Source organism: Heptranchias perlo, chromosome 36 (genome assembly GCF_035084215.1).
Source record: "Heptranchias perlo isolate sHepPer1 chromosome 36, sHepPer1.hap1, whole genome shotgun sequence".
Classification (NCBI taxonomy): domain Eukaryota; kingdom Metazoa; phylum Chordata; class Chondrichthyes; order Hexanchiformes; family Hexanchidae; genus Heptranchias; species Heptranchias perlo.
This window is the reverse complement of record NC_090360.1, coordinates 13504109-13528135: the sequence shown is the minus strand read 5'-3', so window position 1 is coordinate 13528135 and position 24027 is coordinate 13504109. Positions and strand designations below refer to the sequence as shown.

At 49.8% G+C, this 24027-nt stretch overlaps 1 protein-coding gene across 1 annotated transcript in view; it reads left to right on the top strand.

Annotated features, from left to right (window-relative positions):
* The first annotated feature begins 5325 nt into the window (after window positions 1–5325).
* LOC137304105 (catechol O-methyltransferase domain-containing protein 1-like) overlaps window positions 5326–24027 on the top strand; it is a 48892-nt gene continuing 30190 nt past the window's right edge. Inside the window, exons 1-4 of the mRNA XM_067972583.1 lie at window positions 5326–5753; window positions 14285–14421; window positions 15512–15617; window positions 18132–18250. Coding sequence (XP_067828684.1) covers window positions 5678–5753; window positions 14285–14421; window positions 15512–15617; window positions 18132–18250 — 438 coding nt within the window. The 5' untranslated portion in view covers window positions 5326–5677. The remainder of the gene's footprint in view (window positions 5754–14284; window positions 14422–15511; window positions 15618–18131; window positions 18251–24027) is intronic.

Below are 24027 nucleotides of genomic sequence, written 5' to 3'. Positions count from 1 at the left end.
TTATGAACATACGAACAATGATGGACAGGAAAAGGCCGCTGACCCACCCAGCCTGTCTCCCACACAATTGTGATGCTTTGTGCCTCCCAACATATACATTCCCGCCCCAGCCAAAACCAGGTGATCTCCTGGAAGGGGTGAAAAACCAGATTAAAACACCCATTCCAATTTGGGGAAAAAGATCTGGGAAATTCCTCTCCGACCGACCCCCCCCCCCACACTCCCCCCTTTAGGCTATTGGAGAAACTCCTTCAGGTTGTACTGATCTTCTGAGAGTATTAAAGAATGGAAGGTTCCCCAAGGTGAGGAGATATCAAAAATAAAACTTTATAATAAATCCACACAAATAGGTTCTTACAGAAGGCTCCAGCTAGTCCAGCCTTCCAAGTTACGGGAAAGTTAAGAAAACTGTCTTCACTCTGTGTGATTAATGGTGCGGATGTAAGATTGATCGCCCTGTTGTACCTGCACACATTGCCCTATACATGTTGGTTCTTATTCAGTGACAAATGATTTCCATGACCTATACTGCAGAATACAATTGAAAAATCACACACATTATCCATTCTTCATTCATTTTCCTTTCAGTGTGCCTTGAAAATACTAACTATGGAGCTGTCTCGCCCTTTGCCCTTCACCTAGGTTTTTAGTTCACCGAGGCTGAAAAGAGTAGGAGTGAGGACATGATCCGTCAAAAAGTCGTGATTAAGTGACACCAAGCTTCGATGTTAAAAGCCTGCAGATTGCAGGGGGAAGCCAAGTGATTCCAAAAGAACATTTGTGCAACTCTGAAAATGAAGATGCAGCAGAATGAAAACAGGACGAGAAAGCTGTCCCTCCACCCTCCACCCCCCTACCCTCTCCCCCCCACCCCCTCCCCTGTCCCTCCCCACAAGCTCCGATGGAAAAATCCTCCCTCCAGTTTCCCTATTGAGACTTGGTAAAGTTCACCCAGTAAGGACTGATAATCCAGCACATTTACAACCAAGATAAAATCTAAACTGGTGACCGTTAACTCAGCCAGTAATCAATTAAACTGAATTCAACAGGATGAGGTAAATTAGCCCATTAATACCGGCTTACAAGAACAACAGATTCAGTTGAATTTTGTGGGCAAGGCTTAAGGCACTTTAGACACATCTGCTGGTGGAATGTGGTGACTCAGAACTTGACTCAGTGCTCTTCAGACCAAAGCTGCTTAACCCTTCCTGCCATTTCTCAGCAGTTAATAAGTGCTTGTAAAACAGGAAATGCAAACAACTGGAACCCATCTCTGGTTTATTTTTACATATCGGAGATCTGCCAGAAATGTCAGTGAGCACATACAGTGGGGCCACAGATTGTGGGAAAGGTGGCCTGGGTCAGGCAAGATGGTAGTTAGACGATAAATTCACACTGGGGAGCAGACGAGTGGAATATTCTCGCCAGCCAGACTGTCGCTTTTCAGTGAGAATTGTAAGAGAAGGGAGCAGTTTATTTAAAAGTTTTATACAGAATAATAGACACATGGAAAGAATAAAAAGCTGGAATCTGATCATGTCATCAGTCGTGAGAGAAAGGCTTACATGGAATTTGAATATCATCTGAACACTCATAGCTTTCAATCTTTAAATCCTTGGTATTTGTTATTTTCGACTGGTTTTGTTTAATTTTTAAAAGAACATGAATTCAAAGTACTGTCAGTGACTGGCTGACTTCAGACTTCCTGGAATCCATGGGATCATGTGATTCATAGAAGACGATTCACTCTACGATGAAACTGACTCTATGTAGAGGATCAACAGCCTTAGAGTGAGATTCACGGCTGCAACTCAATTGAGGTGTTCAAATTAGATCATAATTAGCAATGTGAGACTTGAGCAGTTTATAAAGCTCCAGAATTGTGTAAAAGCTTCATAATGCACTTAGTGAATCAACTATTTTACAGTCTGCAATTTCACTGATTTTCTAACCATCATAATACTACTGAATGGATCTTCCATCAATACTGCCATCTCTTGGGATTTGATCTCCAGTAACTGTTAGGAGGTAAAGATTCAGACTGGCATGTAGGGTTGCCAACTCTGGTTGGACATATTCCTGGAGGTTTCATCATATGACCTCCTGCGGCCAACTGCCCCGCCCCCACATTCCCAGCACTGCTCACCTGATATGTCCATCCTCATGGTGCATCACCAATCAGAAAGTGAACAGACTCTTCACTCCCCAATTGGATGATTCTTCACTGTAAGTCAACCGCCTTTTTTTTTTCCCCATGTCTGATATTTTTATAATTAATAAAGTGTTCAAAGAAAATTTTTAAAACCCAACTTTTTATTGCCTCTTATTTTTCTCCCTGGTTGCTCGCAGAAGGGTCCTGGAGGTTAGTCCTCAAGTCCTGGAGACTCCAGGGCAATCCTGGAGGGTTGGCAACCCTACAGTGATGTGATGAGAGGGTGAGCTGCATATTCTTAGCAGTGCTCCCTGCAGATTCGTTACCTTGCATGTACTGCAATGTGGTATTAAGTAAAAAGCCCACCTTCACCAGGGATAGCAGCGTTGTCCATTATGAGGTTTGCTTTGCTGGCGTGATCCTCAACACCAGGCATTGGTTGTGATACCAACATGCAGGAAGTGACTCGACTCACCAGGAAACCGTTATCGGTTCAGTTGCAGGCTATCGAGGGCCGTGTTCTAAACCATTCACCCACTACTTTTCTCAGCTGCAGTCCATTGTGAACGGCTACAAAAAAATAGTTTACATAAGTTTTAGTTTTAAAGGAGCAATTATGGAGCGTCCAGGATCATATATCCACATTGTCTCCCCCCAACAAGGGATGTTTTAAAGGTGGGACATTGGAGGGAAAATGCCTAAGAAATGTTTATTTTCCAATTGGTTTCATAATGAGACCACCGTATGAGGGGTAATAGCTGAGCTGAAAATGATTCAAAAGTTCACTACTTTATCTGTGAGTGGGTGGGTGGGTCCACAATGGGCCAATGATACACAGTCTGGGAAGGAATAGGTTTGATGGGACAAATGGCCTTTTCTTGTTTTGTGACACTTGAACAGAAAAGCTACATTTGGTCAAGAACTAAAATCTACCGTGCTTTCAGGGGGGAAAAAAAAGCTCAGCACAGAAATTGCACTGTAGCTTCATAAAGCAGACAGTCAAAGTTCAGTTGATACCTAAATGTCTTTAACACTTCAGCCAACATGAATGGGATCAGACCTTTTCCCACTGCAGTTCACAGCTCTCTCATGAGAATGTTGAATGTGGCAATTGCACCACCCAGTGGCTAGATCAAGAATACTTTTAACAAAACATAGGTTGGAGATCTCCCACTCCTGTTCCCTCAATGTAGCACAACTGAAGACATGTGAATGAAGAAAGTGTTTACAGTTTTGTTACAATGAGTGAAGAGAGGAATTCTGGCCCTCTGTCCTCTGTGGATTTGACTAGGAATTCTGGCTCTCTGTCCTGTGTGTGTCAGACTAATAATTCCAGTGGCCACATGGGCAGTGGCTCAGTGTTGCCGATTCATTTAAAGATACACATTAATGTCGCACTGGGGATTATAGTACCGGTGAAAAACTGCGCTATCACACCAGTGGCTGGCGGGTTACCCCTGATTTTCCATCAATTAAAGTCAATGAACAGAAATTCGTGGCCAATGCACCTGTGATTTTTCAACATGCCCGGGTAGGTTCCTTGCTGCCAGGGCATATTCTGAAAATGTGCCCCGTGCTTTGCATTTTACAAGATTCTGGACACTGAACTCAAAAGCCGGACTGCCCAGCAAAAAAATTGGACGTTTAGCATCTCCGCCCACAGATCAAAGTACCGAGTTTTATTCCAGTGCTCTGAGACAGCCCAAGGGACAGTCTGTGTTCAATTAATACTTCAAAGTGATGTGACCCAGCTTAAGATGGATGGAAAATTAGCACAGTATTAGAAAAGGAATCGAGTGGGTTTGGCAGCAGGGATACCAGAGATTGCGTTCAGTAAGAGGCAATGGTTAAACTATCCCTTTCTTTTCTTTAGAATAAAATAGATATCTCCACATCTTTGGCTACTGACTGGGAACCGTATGTCCCTGTTCTGACCCAGTTAAAACCTTCATTTCATGTTTATGTAGATAAATCACGTTTGGTAAGAATTGTTCAATAATATTTGTGCAATTCTAAACTCCTTTGGCCCTTAAACCACAAGAATCTTGGGAGAGATAAGGTGAACTGGGGCTTGCTGCACACACTGGGGTCCAAGGTTCATAGCTGTGACCTATCCAAGGAAGAATTTTGCCAAGGAGATATTTAATAGAACTAAATGGAACTGCCACAGTTGGTTACAGTCTCAGGGTTAAAGTAAAAGGTGGGTCATGTTTTCTGGTCTTATCCTAAGACCGTGAAGCCTAGAGTGACATTACACGGCAATTATTGCTGTGGGGACGGAGAATTCTACGGAGTGTCGAACAGGAGTCTCTTCTTGCCAGAAAATGGCTCACAGTTCCAGTCATTTACAGTTAAAAAATAAAAGCTTGTGACGCATGGTTTAATAATCCAGACGTGTCCAGTATGGAAAAGGATTAACTTATGCCAAGAAGAATTTCTGACAACGTAACTAAGTTCTAAATTGGCAGTCGTGCCTTCAGCTGCCTTGGCCAAAAGTTCTGGAATTCACTCCCTAAACCTCTCCACCCCTTTTGTTCTTTCCTCCCCTAACCCTCCCACCCCCCACCTTTCCCTGGCTCTGTACTCGCTCAAAAACTTTAACTCTTTTAACATCTTCCACTTCTGACGAAAGGTCTTCAACCTGAAACGTTAACTCTGTTTCTTTCTCCACAGATGCTGCCTGACTTTCTGAGCTTCTCCAGCATTTTCTGTTTTTATTTCAGATTTCCAGCATCGGCAGTATTTTGCTTTTTATCAGATTCTCATTAGTTTGAAGGCCCTCCACCAGAGGGCTCCCCAAACCCATGTAAACGCCTCTTGGCTTTCAATCAAGGCTCCTTGCTCTAGGACAAGTGTCTGCCTTCAGGAGTGGGCAGAACAGGAGAAACTATGGACATTTTTAAAGAACACAGATGTGTGACTGCAGCTGTCTTTAATATTTGATTTTTGCATGGCCTCTGGCTCTCATCCTTCCACAAAGCAGCAAAGTTTTAATCATTGCAGTCAGGAAGCTGTTGCTTGTAAACCTCGCCTTCCTTTGTATGGAGTAGATTTTTGTTTGTTCTCAAGCAAATGCTACCAGGTTACATTTATTGCTCCTCCCTAGAGGGCATTAAAAGCCATGGAGTGGGCTTGTTCACAGAGGCACAACGTGTGTGTCACATCTCCACAGAGACCTGGGGACTGGTGGGAGGACATCCCTTGCTCAGTGAGACAACCCCTTTAAAATAGTCAACACAAAAGTTTTCAAGTTGTACGGTCCGCTATCCAAACAAGGAAGTGAGCGAGATTAGAGAGCTGAGTCAGCGAGAGCCTTGATAGTTTAACTTCACCTTTTGCTGGAGAGTTGAAAGTCCTGACTGCAGTCTCTCCACCCTGCAGAGGTCGTCAGTCAGATATTGAAGCTTGAAGTTCAGCCCAGCAGGTTTGCTCTTGTGTATCACTCCGTTAAAGAGACAGCGCCCGGTGCACAGTGAGTCCGAGTCTCTCCAGGGTTCTTGCTCCATCGGGATTTCCTCACTAAGGATGTTGTGGCTCAGTAAGGACGGGCTTTTGAGCGCTGCTGCGCTGGGAGTGACCTTCACCGCTGGTCTGTGGCTGGGTGAGTGACTTCAATCTGCAGCCGACGCAACAACACTTTCAGTCTGGAGATGTGTTCCAGCAATTGCCAGGTCTCTGAACCCGGGGTGGGCTCTACCCCCAGTTCTCTGCTTCTCCCAGCTCTCTGCGCCCCCCCCCGAGGTCTGTTCTCTTCCATTCCTCCCCCCACCCCCCATCTGTTCTCTTCCATTCCTCCTCCCCCCACCCCCCATCTGTTCTCTTCCATTCCTCCCCTCCCCCCACCCCCCACCTGTTCTCTTCCATTCCTCCCCTCCCCCCACCCCCCATCTGTTCTCTTCCATTCCTCCCCTCCCCCCACCCCCCATCTGTTCTCTTCCATTCCTCCCCTCCCCCCACCCCCCATCTGTTCTCTTCCATTCCTCCCCTCCCCCCACCCCCCATCTGTTCTCTTCCATTCCTCCCCTCCCCCCACCCCCCATCTGTTCTCTTCCATTCCTCCCCTCCCCCCACCCCCCATCTGTTCTCTTCCATTCCTCCCCACCCCCCACCCCCCACCCCCCACCCCCCACCCCCCACCCCCCATCTGTTCTCTTCCATTCCTCCCCTCCCCCCACCCCCCATCTGTTCTCTTCCATTCCTCCCCTCCCCCCACCCCCATCTGTTCTCTTCCATTCCTCCCCTCCCCCCACCCCCCATCTGTTCTCTTCCATTCCTCCCCTCCCCCCACCCCCATCTGTTCTCTTCCATTCCTCCCCTCCCCCCACCCCCCATCTGTTCTCTTCCATTCCTCCCCTCCCCCCACCCCCCATCTGTTCTCTTCCATTCCTCCCCTCCCCCCACCCCCCATCTGTTCTCTTCCATTCCTCCCCTCCCCCCACCCCCCATCTGTTCTCTTCCATTCCTCCCCTCCCCCCACCCCCCATCTGTTCTCTTCCATTCCTCCCCTCCCCCCACCCCCCATCTGTTCTCTTCCATTCCTCCCCTCCCCCCACCCCCCATCTGTTCTCTTCCATTCCTCCCCTCCCCCCACCCCCCATCTGTTCTCTTCCATTCCTCCCCTCCCCCCACCCCCCATCTGTTCTCTTCCATTCCTCCCCTCCCCCCACCCCCCATCTGTTCTCTTCCATTCCTCCCCTCCCCCCACCCCCCATCTGTTCTCTTCCATTCCTCCCCTCCCCCCACCCCCCACCTGTTCTCTTCCATTCCTCCCCTCCCCCCACCCCCCACCTGTTCTCTTCCATTCCTCCCCTCCCCCCCCCACCCCCCACCTGTTCTCTTCCATTCCTCCCCTCCCCCCCCCACCCCCCACCTGTTCTCTTCCATTCCTCCCCTCCCCCCCCCACCCCCCACCTGTTCTCTTCCATTCCTCCCCTCCCCCCCCCACCCCCCACCTGTTCTCTTCCATTCCTCCCCTCCCCCCCCCACCCCCCACCTGTTCTCTTCCATTCCTCCCCTCCCCCCCCCACCCCCCACCTGTTCTCTTCCATTCCTCCCCTCCCCCCCCCACCCCCCACCTGTTCTCTTCCATTCCTCCCCTCCCCCCCCCACCCCCCACCTGTTCTCTTCCATTCCTCCCCTCCCCCCCCCACCCCCCACCTGTTCTCTTCCATTCCTCCCCTCCCCCCCCCACCCCCCACCTGTTCTCTTCCATTCCTCCCCTCCCCCCCCCACCCCCCACCTGTTCTCTTCCATTCCTCCCCTCCCCCCCCCACCCCCCACCTGTTCTCTTCCATTCCTCCCCTCCCCCCCCCACCCCCCACCTGTTCTCTTCCATTCCTCCCCTCCCCCCCCCACCCCCCACCTGTTCTCTTCCATTCCTCCCCTCCCCCCCCCACCCCCCACCTGTTCTCTTCCATTCCTCCCCTCCCCCCCCCACCCCCCACCTGTTCTCTTCCATTCCTCCCCTCCCCCCCCCACCCCCCACCTGTTCTCTTCCATTCCTCCCCTCCCCCCCCCACCCCCCACCCCCCACCTGTTCTCTTCCATTCCTCCCCTCCCCCCCCCACCCCCCACCTGTTCTCTTCCATTCCTCCCCTCCCCCCCCCACCCCCCACCTGTTCTCTTCCATTCCTCCCCTCCCCCCCCCACCCCCCACCTGTTCTCTTCCATTCCTCCCCTCCCCCCCCCACCCCCCACCTGTTCTCTTCCATTCCTCCCCTCCCCCCCCCACCCCCCACCTGTTCTCTTCCAATCCTCCCCTCCCCCCCCCACCCCCCACCTGTTCTCTTCCAATCCTCCCCTCCCCCCCTCCCCCCCACCCCCCATCCCCCCCACCCCCCATCCCCACCCCCATTCCCCCATCCCCACCCCCATTCCCCCATCCCCCCATCTGTTCTCTTCCAATCCTCACCCCCCATCTGTTCTCTTCCATTCCTCCCCTCCCCCCCCACCCCCCACCTGTTCTCTTCCATTCCTCCCCTCCCCCCCCCACCCCCCACCTGTTCTCTTCCATTCCTCCCCTCCCCCCCCCACCCCCCACCTGTTCTCTTCCATTCCTCCCCTCCCCCCCCCACCCCCCATCTGTTCTCTTCCAATCCTCCCCTCCCCCCCACCCCCCCTCCCCACCCCCCCTCCCCACCCCCATTCCCCCCTCCCCACCCCCCCTCCCCACCCCCATTCCCCCATCCCCACCCCCCCATTCCCCCATCCCCATTCCCCCATCCCCACCCCCCCATTCCCCCATCCCCATTCCCCCATCCCCATTCCCCCATCCCCATTCCCCCATCCCCATTCCCCCATCCCCATTCCCCCATCCCCATTCCCCCATCCCCATTCCCCCATCCCCATTCCCCCATCCCCACCCCCATTCCCCCATCCCCACCCCCCCATTCCCCCATCCCCATTCCCCCATCCCCATTCCCCCATCCCCATTCCCCCATCCCCATTCCCCCATCCCCATTCCCCCATCCCCATTCCCCCATCCCCATTCCCCCATCCCCATTCCCCCATCCCCACCCCCATTCCCCCATCCCCATTCCCCCATCCCCCCACCCCCATTCCCCCATCCCCCCACCCCCATTCCCCCATCCCCACCCCCATTCCCCCATCCCCACCCCCATTCCCCCATCCCCACCCCCATTCCCCCATCCCCACCCCCATTCCCCCATCCCCCCATCTGTTCTCTTCCAATCCTCACCCCCCATCTGTTCTCTTCCATTCCTCCCCTCCCCCCACCCCCCATCTGTTCTCTTCCATTCCTCCCCTCCCCCCCCACCCCCCATCTGTTCTCTTCCAATCCTCCCCACCCCCCCTCCCCCCCACCCCCCCTCCCCACCCCCCCTCCCCCCCACCCCCCCTCCCCACCCCCCCTCCCCACCCCCATTCCCCCATTCCCACCCCCCCATTCCCCCATCCCCATTCCCCCATCCCCATTCCCCCATCCCCATTCCCCCATCCCCATTCCCCCATCCCCATTCCCCCATCCCCATTCCCCCATCCCCACCCCCATTCCCCCATCCCCCCATCCCCCCATCTGTTCTCTTCCAATCCTCCCCTCCCCCCACCCCCCATCTGTTCTCTTCCATTCCTCCCCTCCCCCCACCCCCCACCCCCCATCTGTTCTCTTCCAATCCTCCCCCCACCCCCCATCTGTTCTCTTCCAATCCTCCCCCCCCCCACCCCCCATCTGTTCTCTTCCAATCCTCCCCCCCCCCCCATCTGTTCTCTTCCAATCCTCCCCCCCCCCCCATCTGTTCTCTTCCAATCCTCCCCCCCCCCCCCCCATCTGTTCTCTTCCAATCCTCCCCCCCCCCCCACCCCCCATCTGTTCTCTTCCAATCCTCCCCCCCCCCACCCCCCATCTGTTCTCTTCCAATCCTCCCCCCCCCCACCCCCCATCTGTTCTCTTCCAATCCTCCCCCCCCCCCACCCCCCATCTGTTCTCTTCCAATCCTCCCCCCCCCACCCCCCATCTGTTCTCTTCCAATCCTCCCCCCCCCCACCCCCCATCTGTTCTCTTCCAATCCTCCCCACCCCCCCTCCCCCCCACCCCCCCTCCCCACCCCCCCTCCCCACCCCCATTCCCCCATCCCCACCCCCCCATTCCCCCACCCCCATTCCCCCATCCCCACCCCCATTCCCCCATCCCCACCCCCATTCCCCCATCCCCCCATCTGTTCTCTTCCAATCCTCACCCCCCATCTGTTCTCTTCCAATCCTCCCCCCCCCCACCCCCCCCCATCTGTTCTCTTCCAATCCTCCCCCCCCCCATCTGTTCTCTTCCAATCCTCCCCCCCCCATCTGTTCTCTTCCAATCCTCCCCCCCCCCCACCCCCCATCTGTTCTCTTCCAATCCTCCCCCCCCCCCCATCTGTTCTCTTCCAATCCTCCCCCCCCCCCACCCCCCATCTGTTCTCTTCCAATCCTCCCCCCCCCCCACCCCCGATCTGTTCTCTTCCAATCCTCCCCCCCCCACCCCCCATCTGTTCTCTTCCAATCCTCCCCCCCCCCCCCCACCCCCCATCTGTTCTCTTCCAATCCTCCCCACCCCCCCTCCCCCCCACCCCTCCCCCCCACCCCCCCTCCCCACCCCCCCTCCCCATCCCCACCCCCCCATTCCCCCATCCCCATTCCCCCATCCCCACCCCCATTCCCCCATCCCCACCCCCATTCCCCCATCCCCCCATCCCCCCATCTGTTCTCTTCCAATCCTCCCCCCCCCACCCCCCCCCATCTGTTCTCTTCCAATCCTCCCCCCCCCCATCTGTTCTCTTCCATTCCTCCCCCCACACCACCACCTCCTCCCCCCACACCACCACCTCCTCCCATCTGTTCTCTTCCATTCCTCCCCCCCCCACCTCCCATCTGTTCTCTTCCATTCCTCTCCCCCCCCCCCCCCCTCCCCTCCCCATCTGTTCTTCCATTCCTCCCCCCCCCCCCTCCCATCTGTTCTCTTCCATTCCTCCCCCCCACCTCCCATCTGTTCTCTTCCATTCCTCCTCCCCCCTCCCTTCTCCCCCTCTCCCCCCCCCTCCCCCTCTCCCCCCCCCTCCCCCTCTCCCCCCCCCTCCCCCTCTCCCCCCCCCTCCCCCTCTCCCCCCCCTCCCCCTCTCCCCCCCCCTCCCCCTCTCCCCCCCCCTCCCCCTCTCCCCCCCCTCCCCCTCTCCCCCCCCCTCCCCCTCTCCCCCCCCCTCCCCCTCTCCCCCCCCCCTCCCCCTCTCCCCCCCCCTCCCCCTCTCCCCCCCCTCCCCCTCTCCCCCCCCTCCCCCTCTCCCCCCCCTCCCCCTCTCCCCCCCTCCCCCTCTCCCCCCCCTCCCCCTCTCCCCCCCCTCCCCCCCTCCCCCTCTCCCCCCCCCTCCCCCTCTCCCCCCCCCTCCCCCTCTCCCCCCCCTCTCCCCCCCCTCCCCCTCTCCCCCCCCTCTCCCCCCCCTCCCCCTCTCCCCCCCCTCCCCCTCTCCCCCCCCTCCCCCTCTCCCCCCCCTCCCCCTCTCCCCCCCCTCCCCCTCTCCCCCCCCTCCCCCTCTCCCCCCCCTCCCCCTCTCCCCCCCCTCCCCCTCTCCCCCCCCTCCCCCTCTCCCCCCCCTCCCCCTCTCCCCCCCCTCCCCCTCTCCCCCCCCTCCCCCTCTCCCCCCCCTCCCCCTCTCCCCCCCCTCCCCCTCCCCCTCTCCCCCCCTCTCCCCCCCCCTCCCCCTCCCCCTCTCCCCCCCCCTCCCCCTCCCCCTCTCCCCCCCCCCCCCTCTCCCCCCCCCCCCACCTCCCATCTGTTCTCTTCCATTCCTCCCCCCCCCCCTCCCCTCCCCTCCCCTCCCCTCCCATCTGTTCTCTTCCATTCCTCCCCCCCCACCCCCCATCTGTTCTCTTTCTCCGCACCCCCTGCACCCCAGGTCTCTGCATCCATACAGGAGGATCTTATTAGGAGTGAGCCGTCAAATGTAGCTGGATTTACCTCTGAGTGAAGATGGGGCACTCGTAGGTTCAGTAGCTGCCTTCACTCACACAAACAGATTAGAGCAGTTCAGGTGGGCCCGGGGACAATGTAGAGATTTATTCAGCAGAATCAGAAGAACAAAAGAACTTGCATTCTGTAATTGAACAGTGGGCGGCCTTTAAGGAGGAGATGGTTCGGGTACAGTCTAGGCACATTCCCATGAGGCAGAAAGGTAGGGCAACTAAAGCCAGAGCTCCCTGGATGACAAAAGAGATAGTGAGTAAGATGAAATGGTATAAAGGGGAGTATGACAGCTGTCAGATTGATGATACAAGTGAGAACCAAGCAGAATATAGAAAGCACAGAGGGGAAGTGAAAAAGGAAATAAGAGGGACAAAGAGAGAGTATGAGAATAGACTGGCGGCTAACATAAAAGGGAATCCAAAAGTCTTCTACAGGCATGTAAACAGATAGTAAGAGAAGGGGTGGGACCAATTAACGACTATAAAGGAGATCTACTCATGGAGGCAGAGGGGATGGCTGAGGTTCTAAATGAGTACTTTGCGTCTGTCTTTACCAAGGAAAAAGATGCTGCCACAGTCTCAGTAAAGGAAGATAAAGTTGAGATAGTGGATGGGCTAAAAATTGATGAAGAAGAGGTACTTGAAAGGCTAGCTGTACTTAAAGTAGATAAGTCACCCGGTCGGGATGGGATACATCCTAAGTTGCTGAGGGAAGTAAGGGTGGAAATTGTGGAGGTACTGGCCTTAATCTTCCAAACATCCATACATACAGTGGTAGTGCCAGAGGACTGGAGAATTGGAAATGTTACACCCTTATTCAAAAAAGTGTGTAAGAATAAACCCAGCAACTACAGGCCAGTCAATTTAACCTCAGTGGAGGGAAAACTTTTAGAAACGATAATCCGGGACAGAATTAACAGTCACTTGGACAAGTGTGGATTGATTAGGGAAAGCCAGCACGGATTTTTTTAAAGGCAAATCGTGTTTAACCAACTTGATAGAGTTTTTTGATGAGGTAACAGAGAGGGTAGATGAGGGCAATGCAGTTGATGTGGTGTATACGGACTTTCAAAAGGCGTTCGATAGTGTCGCACAGAAGGCTTATCATCAAGATTGCGGCCCCATGGAATAAAGGGGGCAGTGGATACAGAATTGGCTAAGGGACAGAAAACAGAGAGTAGTGGTGAACGGTTGTTTTTGGGACTGGAGGGAGGTGTACAGTGGTGTTCCCCAGGGGTCAGTTCCGGGACCACTGCTTTTCTTGATATATATTAATGACTTGGACTTGGGTGTGGAGGGCACAATTTCAAAATTTGCAGATGACACAAAACTTGGAAGGGTAGTAAACAGTGTGGAGGATAGTGTTAGACTTCAAGAGGATATAGACATGCTGGTGGCATGGGCGGACACGTGACAGATTAAATTTAACGCAGAAAAATGCAAGGTGATACATTTCGGTAGGAAGAATGAGGAGAGGCAATATAAACTAGAGGGCACAACTCTAAAGAGGGTACAGGAACAGAGAGATCTGGGGTATATGTGCACAAATCACAGGGCAGGTTGAGAAGGTGGTTATATAAGCATACAGGATCCTGGGCTTTATAAATAGAGGCATAGAGTACAAAAGTATGGAAGTCATGATGAACCTTTATAAAACATTGGTTCGGCCACAACTGGGGTATTGTGTCCAGTTCTGGGCACTGCACTTCAGGAAAGATGTGAAGGCCTTAGAGAGGGTGCAGAAGAGATTTACTAGAATGATTCCAGTTATGTTTAGTTACGTGGATAGACTGGAGAAGCTGGGGCTGTTCTTCTTGGAACAGAGACGGTTGCAAGGAGATTTGATCGAGGCATTCAAAATCATGAAGGGTGTACATGATGTGGAGATGCTGGTGATGGACTGGGGTTGACAATTGTAAACAATTTTACAACACCAAGTTATAGTCCAACAATTTTATTTGAAAATCACAAGCTTTCGGAGGCTTCCTCCTTCCTCAGGTGAATGTGGAAACAGGGAATGTGGAATGATTTCCATATTCACCTGAGGAAGGAGGAAGCCTCCGAAAGCTTGTGATTTTCAAATAAAATTGTTGGACTATAACTTGGTGTTGTAAAATTATTTACAAATGAAGGGTGTAGATAGAGAAGGAAGGGTCAAGAACCAGAGGACATAGATTTAAGGTGATTGGCAAAAGAACCAAAGATGACATGAAACCAGAGGACATAGATTTAAGGTGATTGGCAAAAGAACCAAAGGTGACATGAGGGAAACACCTTTTTACACAGCGAGTGGTTATGATCTGAAATGCACTGCCCGAGGGGGTGGTGGAGGCAGATTCAGTCATGGCCTTCAAAAGGGAACTGGATAAGTACTTGAAAGAAAAAAAAATTGCAGGGCTACGGGGATAGGGCGGGGGAGTGGGACTAGCTGGATTGCTCTTGCATAGAGCCGGCATGGACTTGATGGGCCGAATGGCCTCCTTCCGTGCTGTAACCTTTCTATGATTCTATATAACATCTTTCACCAACTCAGGACATCCCAAAGCGCTTCACTGCGCATACCTTAAAGGTACACAAACGACATTTGCCTGTGTTACATTTAATGTTTAGATGATTTTGGATGGATTTATGTAAGAAACTACAATATGATTCGGCATCTTCGGACTCGTTTTTTCATTGTAGGGACAAAGTTGGTTTCGCGTCGTTACTCAATTCTACACACCTTTAAGAGCCACTGTGACACTAAAGGAGACCCTTTAATGGAGTACGTGTTACAGAATTCTCTCCGGGAGCATCCAATCCTGAAGAAGCTGAGCAAGGTCAGTGAGTAGCAGTGACTTTGCCGTTAACTATTCCCTGGGATTTAGTTCGATGCACAAAATAAAGATTAGCCACAGTTAAATGATGAGAGCTGGGTAAAGAAAGTGAGCTTAATGATCCGGACAGGTCAGCGGACAATATCCCTGGCCAACCAGGGGCTTGAGCAATGTGCATGTACTTGTCTCTCTCCTAGTGTAGCTTTGTAATAGCCACTAGGAGGTATGGCAGTATTCCTGGGATGAATGATATGCTCTTTATCTGTGGGGAAAATGACCCTAATTTTATGATCCAACTGAGATTGGTAATTTCTGTCTTGGCCACAAGCTTGTTTCCAAGTCCTGACAATAGTTGTAGTTACATCAGCTGGTTGTGCCATAAGGCTACTCAGTAATGGATTGCCACCTGTCTAGTTTTGGCCGTTTGTGCACAAGATGCTGGCACTTGTAGTTTTGGTTATATATGCCAAGAATCCTTGCACAACGGATGATGGGATTTGTAGTTGCTATTTTTCTTTCATCCTCTCCTACCTGGCCTGAAGAGGTTTAATTTCTCCTGATTGCACTCTGATTAATATTCATATAAATTGTGCACTATTTTATCTCCTATATGACTAAGCAGTGGGAAAACTGTACCAAACATTATCGTTACAAACCATCGAGGCAATTGACTAAGGTGTGTAACAGCTACACATCTGAATTCATCAAAGGTCTTTCATATACACAGCTGGACTAGGATCTGTTGGCAGACTGTTACAGCCCAGTTCGTGAGTGCGTTGCCCTGAAGTTTCTCAGCTGTAATCTGAAGTCTCTCTTTTTCTTCAGTCACTTCTGTCCTATGATGTGGAAACTTTAGTTGTTAGAATGATTCAAGCCATGATTCCATCCCCATCCAGTTTTAGAATTGGTGGTGGGTGGCACAGCCTTGGCAACAGTCAAAACGTGAAGAAACCAGCCCTGCACAAATAACTCGTTCGTTCCCGCTGACTGTGCTCCAGGGGAGTGCGACGCCATGTCTTCGAAGTAAAAAGTGATGTGTTTGGAAACTTTTTTTCCTCACTTTTTTTATTTCTTTTTAAAATTCCTTTTTCAGCGGACTCTTGAGGATCGAAGGAATATGATGATGGTGGCTCGTGAACAGGCTCAGCTGATGGCCAACTTGGCAAAGCTTATTAATGCAAAGAAAGTGATAGAAATAGGTGGGTACTCTGAGTAAATTCCCAACAGAACCTTCACTGTGTACGTCACTAGAGACTATTTGGTAAACCTGTGTTTGTTCTGTTCATGTATAAATCGACACGCATGGACAAAGAACCATGTAAATACAGAATAATATACAGCTAAGAGTATCTGATGCTTCACTGCAGGGACCCCAGTGACACAAACTGTGAGAGTACACCTTGAACTGTTAATGGACGTCCCATAGTCAATAATATTTTACTTTGTATAACTGGATTTTAACACCTGAAGTCTTGTAATACTCAGGATATGTGATTGATCAGTTACATTCAATCATAAATTGGTCATTGTATTAGAACAAGATAGGCATTGGGTTTGGGTTGGTTGGAGAGGTGGGAATGTTTGTAGCGGCTGTTCTGAAGTGGCCACTGTGATTCTCATTAGATTCTATGCAATTTCTTGTAGGGTTGTGTGTTTTCTCAGAGAAATTTGATGACCTATTTTGAGATGGTTCCTGCCCTCAGCAGCCAGTGTGTAGACAATGGCGAGCAGCAATTCAAATGAAGTACTTTCAACAGTAGAAATCTCTCAATGATTCACAGGGGAGACAAGGGGGCTGATGCTGAACATTTTTTGGGAGGGTTAGGAGAGGTGAGTGAAAGTTTAGTCAAAGAGATGGGTTTTGAGAAGATCCTTAAAGGGTAGGAGGGTGTTGGAAAGAAAGACATGCATTTAAATAGCGCCTTTCATGACCTCTGGATGTCCCAAAGCACTGTACTGCTAATTAATTACTTTTGAAGTGTAGTCACTGTTGTAATGTAGGAAACGCAGCAGCCAATTTGCACACAGCAAAGTCCCACGAACAGCAATGAGATAATGACCAGATAATCTGTTTGCCACAACACGGGAGAATTCCCATGCTCTTTAAAATAGTGCAATGGGATCTTTTACATCCACCTGGGAGGGGAAACGGAACCTCGGTTTAAAGTCTCATCGAGAGGGCAGCACCTCCGATAGTGCAGCACTCCCTCAGTACTGCACTGGAATGTTGGCCTAGATTTCATGCTCAGGTCCCTGGAGTGGGGCTTGAACCCATAACCTTCAGACTCTGAGGCGAGAGTGCTACCACTGAGCTGCAGCTGACACCTAGTTAGAGAGGTCGAAGGGAGAGAATTTTCAGAGAATAGTGTTCAAGTAGCTAAGGATTTTACCATCAAAGGTGGAGAGCATGGGAATGGGGTGGGGGGGGGGGGTCACAGAATGCCAGAGTCAGAAAACAAGAGGGTATGGGAAGGGACATGAAGATAGGGAAGATCGCAGAGGTGAGATGGATCAAAGCCGTGGAGGGATTTGTAGATGAGGACTGTAAATCTGACCCACTGGAGCTAGTATAGGTTATTTGAATGCTGCAAGTTAAATGGTCAAAGACTGGTTTAACATAAAGGATTTTTAACTTAAACCCCATCATGGCCAGGGAGGAGTTTGTGGAAAGAAAACTGATCCACGACCCCCATTATCCTTGGTACAAGGGACTTATGCCATCAGACAACCAAAACTGCAACTCCCAGCTGTCCTTGCACAGAGAGCAGAAACCAGACTCTGCATGTGTGAGTAATCAATTGGGAAAGGAGCAAAAATAAAATCAGCACAAGACATCGAGTCAGATGTCTAGATTGCGTAAGCTATCGATTGGAGTTTATTACAAGTTAGTTCATGGACACAAAGTTGGCAGCGTTCTTTTCAGTCACATTTTAATCATGTTAACTTGTTGGCAATCTGAAACTGCACGTAATGCTATCGGGTCAAGCAGCAGGAGCTCCGATTGGCTTGGTAGCATGTCTATCATTTGTAGTTTACAAGAGAATATTTGTAGCCGTGCCTGAAGATATCGGCCGATTTGACTGGCGTCTGACAAATATGAGTTGGGTAAACTGGCTGGGCAGCATTTAAATAACTTTTTTTAAAAACCCTATTTAAGGATTTGTTGACGTTGGTGAGAAGCAATTTTTAGCTTTATATTAATGCTAAACTTGGTTTAGTCTGACTCTGGATTCAGGCTATTTAACACTATAACTCCCTACAAAACCACTTTGCACTGATGCTACAGTTATAATGTGAATGTGTCCTTCATAAACCTCAACCTGGAGGAAGGTGGGACGGTGGTTAAAAGCCGCTAGTGCTGAAAGCCTGGCAGTTGTCTGAGAAGCACATTGGAATGGCTGCAAGCAAACTTCCTTTTGTTTTCTTTTCCTATTTGCTGGAGGACAGGATCCAGCTGTGTTACGGTGTCCCCCATGTTTCGAGCTCGAGTCGGCACCTATGGGGGAGAGAAAGGAGAATCAGCAGCGGTGTGTCCTGTCTGCAAATCCACAGGCTGTCTGGGCAATTTTGATTTGATTTTTTTTGTGTTGTTTTGATAAAGGAGTCAGAGCCGATTTTACCAATTAATCTTTGTAAAGTGTTCCAGACTTAAATACTTCCCCCTCTTTTTCATTTAATATTCACTCAATATTCGGCTTGTCTTGCTTCTGCAGGGGTCTACACCGGATATAATGCCTTGAACATGGCACTCGCAGTACCAGACGATGGCAAAGTTGTTGCCTGTGATATCAATTTAGAATTTGCCAATCTAGGAAAACCATTTTGGAAGGAGGTGAGTGGTTAAATGTAATACTTGAAACCTTCGTGGTCGGTGACCAGCTTTCAAGCCAATATGAATTCGAAAATGAAACTTCCCCCACCCCGCCCGCACAGATTTCCACCACTCACCTTTTTTTGTCTTCAGGAGGGTGTTGACCCATCCTGGGATACGGTTCCACAGGTGGTGAAGATCTCCAGCATGTAGCCCAAGTGGCCACTCTTCATGCGAGTACTTGGATAGTGAATGCCAGCAGGCTGTTCATCCGTAGAAGTCTTCATGCTTGAGCCCACTCCTGTGCTGGCCTGACGTCCGCACTCGCGCACACTATTTCCAGCACCAGCGGGGTCACTGGGTGGCAGTAAGGAGCAAGAACCTGGCTGGCTGTTGTTTTCCCTGCCTTGCTCAGGTGAGCTAAGTGTGTTTTCTAAAACGTGCGGGGAGGAAGTGCCAGTGGAGATCAGGTCACAAAGGCAAGGTGACATCAATAGCATTATCAGGGTCCTCAGTGGGCAAATGCAGCGTGAGCCGTGGTACCAAGCCATAACGACCAGGACAGTCCATAGTCTGGGTCAGTGGTAGGAATACTATAAAGGGCCTCCGTGTACCTGGGCTATTGGCTACGCGGGGGAGAAAAAATGATCAGCCTGGATTTCTGCTCCTGTTTGAATCTTGGGTGCAGGTAAAATTGGGCTGATAGAATCATAGAATGACACAGCACAGAAGGAGGCCATTCGGCCCATCGTGCCTGTGCCTCTTTGGTAGAGCTAGCCAATTAGTCCCACTCCCTTGCTCTTTCCTCACAGCCCTGTAAACTTTTTTCCTTTCAAGTATTTATCCAATTCCCTTTTGAAAGTTACTATTGAATCTGCTTCCACCGCCCTTTCAAGCAGTGAATTCCAGATCATAACAACTCGCTGTGTTTATATAAAAAAAAAGTTTCCTCAAGTCGCCTCTGGTTCTTTTGCCAATTACCTTTAAAATCTGTGTCCTCTGGTCCCTGTAGTGGAATAGCCTTGCCCTCCAAGTTCAAACGTGAAGAATGGTTGCTGGAGGGCTGTTGATACCAGTGAAACCATGTCCCAGGGTGAGTTGATCTATTCAAGAAGAGAGGAGTGAAGTGACAAAACATGCAATGGAGGGAGAAGGGAATTACTTCAATTAATGTTTGTGGGCTACAAAATTAAGAATTTCTTCTATTTGTAAACTCAAATATTTTAAATAGAATGTTTATAAGGGAGGTGGAGATGGTCAGTTAGCACTACACGTGCACCTCTTGGACTAGGTTTAAATCTAGCCCAGACTGATGAGATGAAAGTGTCCTTTGTACTGGCTGCAAATGTTCTCTAATAAGCTGGGTTTGGGCAGCCTTAGCCCAGTTCCCAGTGAAGACGGCTCCTCCCCATCAGTAACGTCATCTGAGGAGTTTACTACTTTCTGCCAGGACAGGGAATTCAAAATGTCTCTCCTAAGCATGATTTTGAATATGGAATCATATAATTTTACAGTGCAGAAGGAAGTTGTTCAGCCCATCGTATCTGCACAGGCTTGTTGAAAGAGCTGTACGTTTAGTCCGGATCCCTGCCCTTTCCCCACACCCTGTTTTTTTTCCCTTCCTCAAATATTGATCCACAGCCCTTTAAAAATCCATTAGGGATTCTGCTTCCATCACTGTTTCTGGTCAGGCATTCCATGTTCCTGACAACCCTTTGCGTGTTTCTAAAAAAAACTCCAACCCCTCCCTTAATTCTTAATATAATTCTTAATATATCGATGCCCTGCCCTCTCATCCCTGGCTTCATCTTAGCTAATCTTTTCTGTGGCCTTGACATCCTTTCCAAAGTAAGGCACCCAAAAACTGGTCAAAGTATTACCATACTGCAGCCTAACCTAGGAACAGGAGTAGGCCATTCAGCCCCTTGAGCCTGTTCTGCCATTCGATGATTTGTATAGGTTTAGCATTACTTTGCTTTTTTTCCCCTATTTATAAAACCTAGGACCCCATAAAATAACAAACATTCAAATAACAAACTTATCAACTTTCCATCCCACTTTTATTATGTTTCTGAACTTTTCCATCTCTCTGCTCTTCTCCGTTTGATGTTTCACCATTCTCTTGACATACATATTTTGCTCAGAGATTTGAGATGTACTGTGAATTTTAAAAGGAGCTGACCCTTTTAAACAACTGTAGCCACACACTCCCTACTAACTGGGGGTTTCTGAAGACTTTAGCAGAGATGTTACCCCAACTTGTTCTTTGAAAATAATATCGAGGGATGAGTATTACATGACTGACAACAGTTAACGGAATTCTTTCTTCTGGTGAGCGACTAGCAGAATATAATCCATTCTGTGAACCCTCCCTGGATACTGGGCTTTCAGAACTGAGAATTGAATTCTACAAAGCTGCTGCTGCTACAATAACACCTGCTCATCGATCCTCTGTGTCTGAGAATGATATGGGCAAGGTGCAGGGGGTCCCGTACGCTATTGCGTGTGACCCTTGGATCTGGGGTGGGGGCTGCAAATGGGCCTGTTCCTACCAGGACCTAGAGTGAGACTGCTAGATGTATTTTACTTAGAGCCTTGTAATGGTACCTGCAGTTCTATATGCAACATCTTGTCTGCTCTAATACAGTGAGTGATTCATATCTAACATGGTGTGTGTCGAGTTAACTGAAGCTGTGCAGAGTAAGCAAGGCCTCTCGATCATCTTCACTTGTTGAAATGCCCAACGAGAAAGTTTAAAAGCAAAAACTTTGCTCCTGTTCGCAGGAGGCCCCTGTGAGTTCCTCACTTGTAACCAAATGTGAGAGGGAGCACAATGCTGCAGCTGAACCTGAGCCTCACTCTCCATCTGCACGTCCCTGTAATTGAGTGTATTTGTTGCATGCTGTACAGTGAGAATTGGCAGCAGCAAGCTCTCTTGGACTGAGCTAAACATATGGAGGTGCTGGTCCAGGTGCCTGCAGGGGCCGATCACACGGTTTTGGAAATATCTGTGGTATGTGAAATCCAACTGGGCTTTTAAGGTGGAGAAAATTTCAGGAAATCTGAAAACGAAACCGGAAAGGCTGGAAAAACACAGCAGGTCGGCATCTGTAAAGAGAAAAGGACTGGTTAACGTTTAGGGTGTAGACCCTTTGTTAGACCTGTAAAGTGGCAGAAAAGTGCGCCCCTTTTTTTTATAGGACTGAACAAAAGGAGGGGAGAAAGAACAGCTAAAAGTGGAGATGGGTGTGCTGACTATCGTCACTGATCATTACGGGTTTAAAAAGCTGAAAATGGGTGAAAAATTATTTTTGGGCCTTTTTATGCCTTTCCAATGATGTGCTGAGATCCCTGAAATCCTGGATACAGTTTAAGCAGGGATGGATGCTGATGGAAGACTTCGAGTTGTTGTAGTTTCCGTTGGTAAAAACTTTGGCCAAACTTTTTACCATCAACAGTAGGCGACCATTTACTTTAGCATCACTCCTTTTGTGTTTCTGCAGTGTTAGATATTCAGTGGTTGGAGTGCACACAGGGAGAGTTTTAACTTTTTTTATTACACGCCACGCAGGTTTCAGATTATAACCTCCATTTTAGAGCAAATCAAACTTTGACCATGTTTTGTTAATAAAGTAAGTGCCCGTTGATCTGATCCAGTGTGCAGTTAAGATGCTGGTGGTCGCGTGCAATGTGTTCGTTCAGTGACTTTCTCAGCCAGGTGACCCAGAGAGGGGAAAGGGAAAGAAAAGGATCGGGCCTGCATTTATCTCTGCGCTCCTCCAATTCTGGCCTCTTGCGAATCCCCAATTTTAATCGCTCCACCGTTGGCGGCCGTGCCTTCAGCTGCCTAGGCCCTAATCTCTGGAATTCCCTCCTTAAATCTCTCTGCCTCTCTACCGCTCTCTCCTCCTTTAATGCGCTCCTTAAAACCTACCTCTTTGACCAAGCTTTTGGTCACCTGTCCTAATATCTCCTTTTGTGGCTTGGTGTTAGATTTTGTTCCACAATGTGCCTCCTGCCACTGACTAATGGAACGGTTTCCTTTTTCCCAGCTTTGAATTTCAGAGGGTGCGGGAGGTATATCCCAGGCAGATTGCTCCCAGCTGGCCAGACTTTCTGAGACCATTGAGATAGAGGCTGGAGTCTCATATGGACAGATTCTTGTGTATAAAATATATCACGCATGCTAGTCCAGCTTTGGTATTATGTATTCAAGCAAATTTTTAATATATTTATTCCAGTGAAATCTGCTGTATTGATTTATCCACTACTGTCTACTTATTAATAAATCTGATTTATAGTTTATAGCCTGATAGGGTTTTGTTCATCTACCATCCAAAAATTAGGCACGAAAGACCTTGTATCACTTCCAGAGATCTGTTACAGCAACGAGGGTTTCTCTTCGACCCGTAGGCCCGTCACGTCACTCAATATTGTGCACAAAGTCACACTCCAGTCTTTGCACGGTATCGAGTAATGTAGAGGGCCCACTTATAGGGGTGGTCTTTGGTGCTGAGTAAGAGAAATAAGAGTATAGCCAAAAAGTTCACGGAGCCCCTCATTTTAAACCATGATCTTCCAAACTGTTTCTTATTCCTGAGGTCTGTGTTCCCTCGATTATTTTCCTGTCAGACATTCTAGGAAGCACAAGATATGTGAGAATTTCTGCTTCCCAATGAAGATCCCTTCCCATGACCATGTCTTCGCTCCTATCTCTTGTACGGTGCAGAGCTTCTCCTTGGGGTGGTTATGTAATATGTTGGAGCTCCCAGTGCTCTTCAATCCAGCCCATTGATGGGGGCAGATTTCATTGCACGCGTAGCGACAGGAAAACCACTGCACGGACACTACTCTGCTCGTACACAGTTGTTTAAAAGTCACAATTATGACTCTGATAAACTAGGTAACGAGAAGAGTAGAGAATGTGGGCTGGGATGTTAGGCTGGAGATCACTCGGATGGGGTGAAATGAGATTGTAGAGTAGGTATCCGAGAATGGTCCAATAACAATCTGCCAGTTTACTGAAATCAAACTATTTCACCATATAAATACTGAGCACATAATTTCCTGGTGAACTGCAAATTTATCTCTTGATAAACTTACAGTAATAGTGCCACGGTGACTAATCCATTAGTGTGAGTGTGCTCAGTGTATTAATGGTGTAGAGTGCACTGTGTACCAATGGACTAGTGCTAATGCCACCGCATTGTAACTAAAGCTGTGTGCGTTTAACTTATATAAAAGTTTTTGGTCTGCGTGAATGTGGTGTCGTGTGTCTAAGGCCCTTTATTTCCACCAATTGGATCACAGAAAATGGCCAAATCACCTGACTTTGGCCTGTCTGATCTAAGTTCCAATTAAATCCCAGAACGACCTGTAGTGTAATGTTTGATTGAACCGATCATATTCAACCCAAAACAAAAATCTGTGGCGAACAGAAGCTAAGACAATTCAAACTCCCTCACAACCCCCAATGCAAAATCAACAGCCTTGACCCCAGTTACACACTCCCCCGGGAGCAGACTGCAGTACTCCCAGACACTCCCCTGTACTGCGGAGTGTGGCTCGCATCAGGCTTGATGTGCATAACTGCCTCTGGATGCACTGCTTCCCCACTCATTCTCTCCCAGGGCTTCCTCGCTGCTGGCTCTGGTGCCAGCTCTCAGTGACTGTGTTGGTGCCTCTCCTTCATTCCTCTGGTGCATGTGAACCACCTCTAAGTATCTGAGCTGAGATAGAGACCACTGGTAGCCCTGAAATTGTGTGACCAACAGGTAGTGAAATTTGGATCCTTGGCA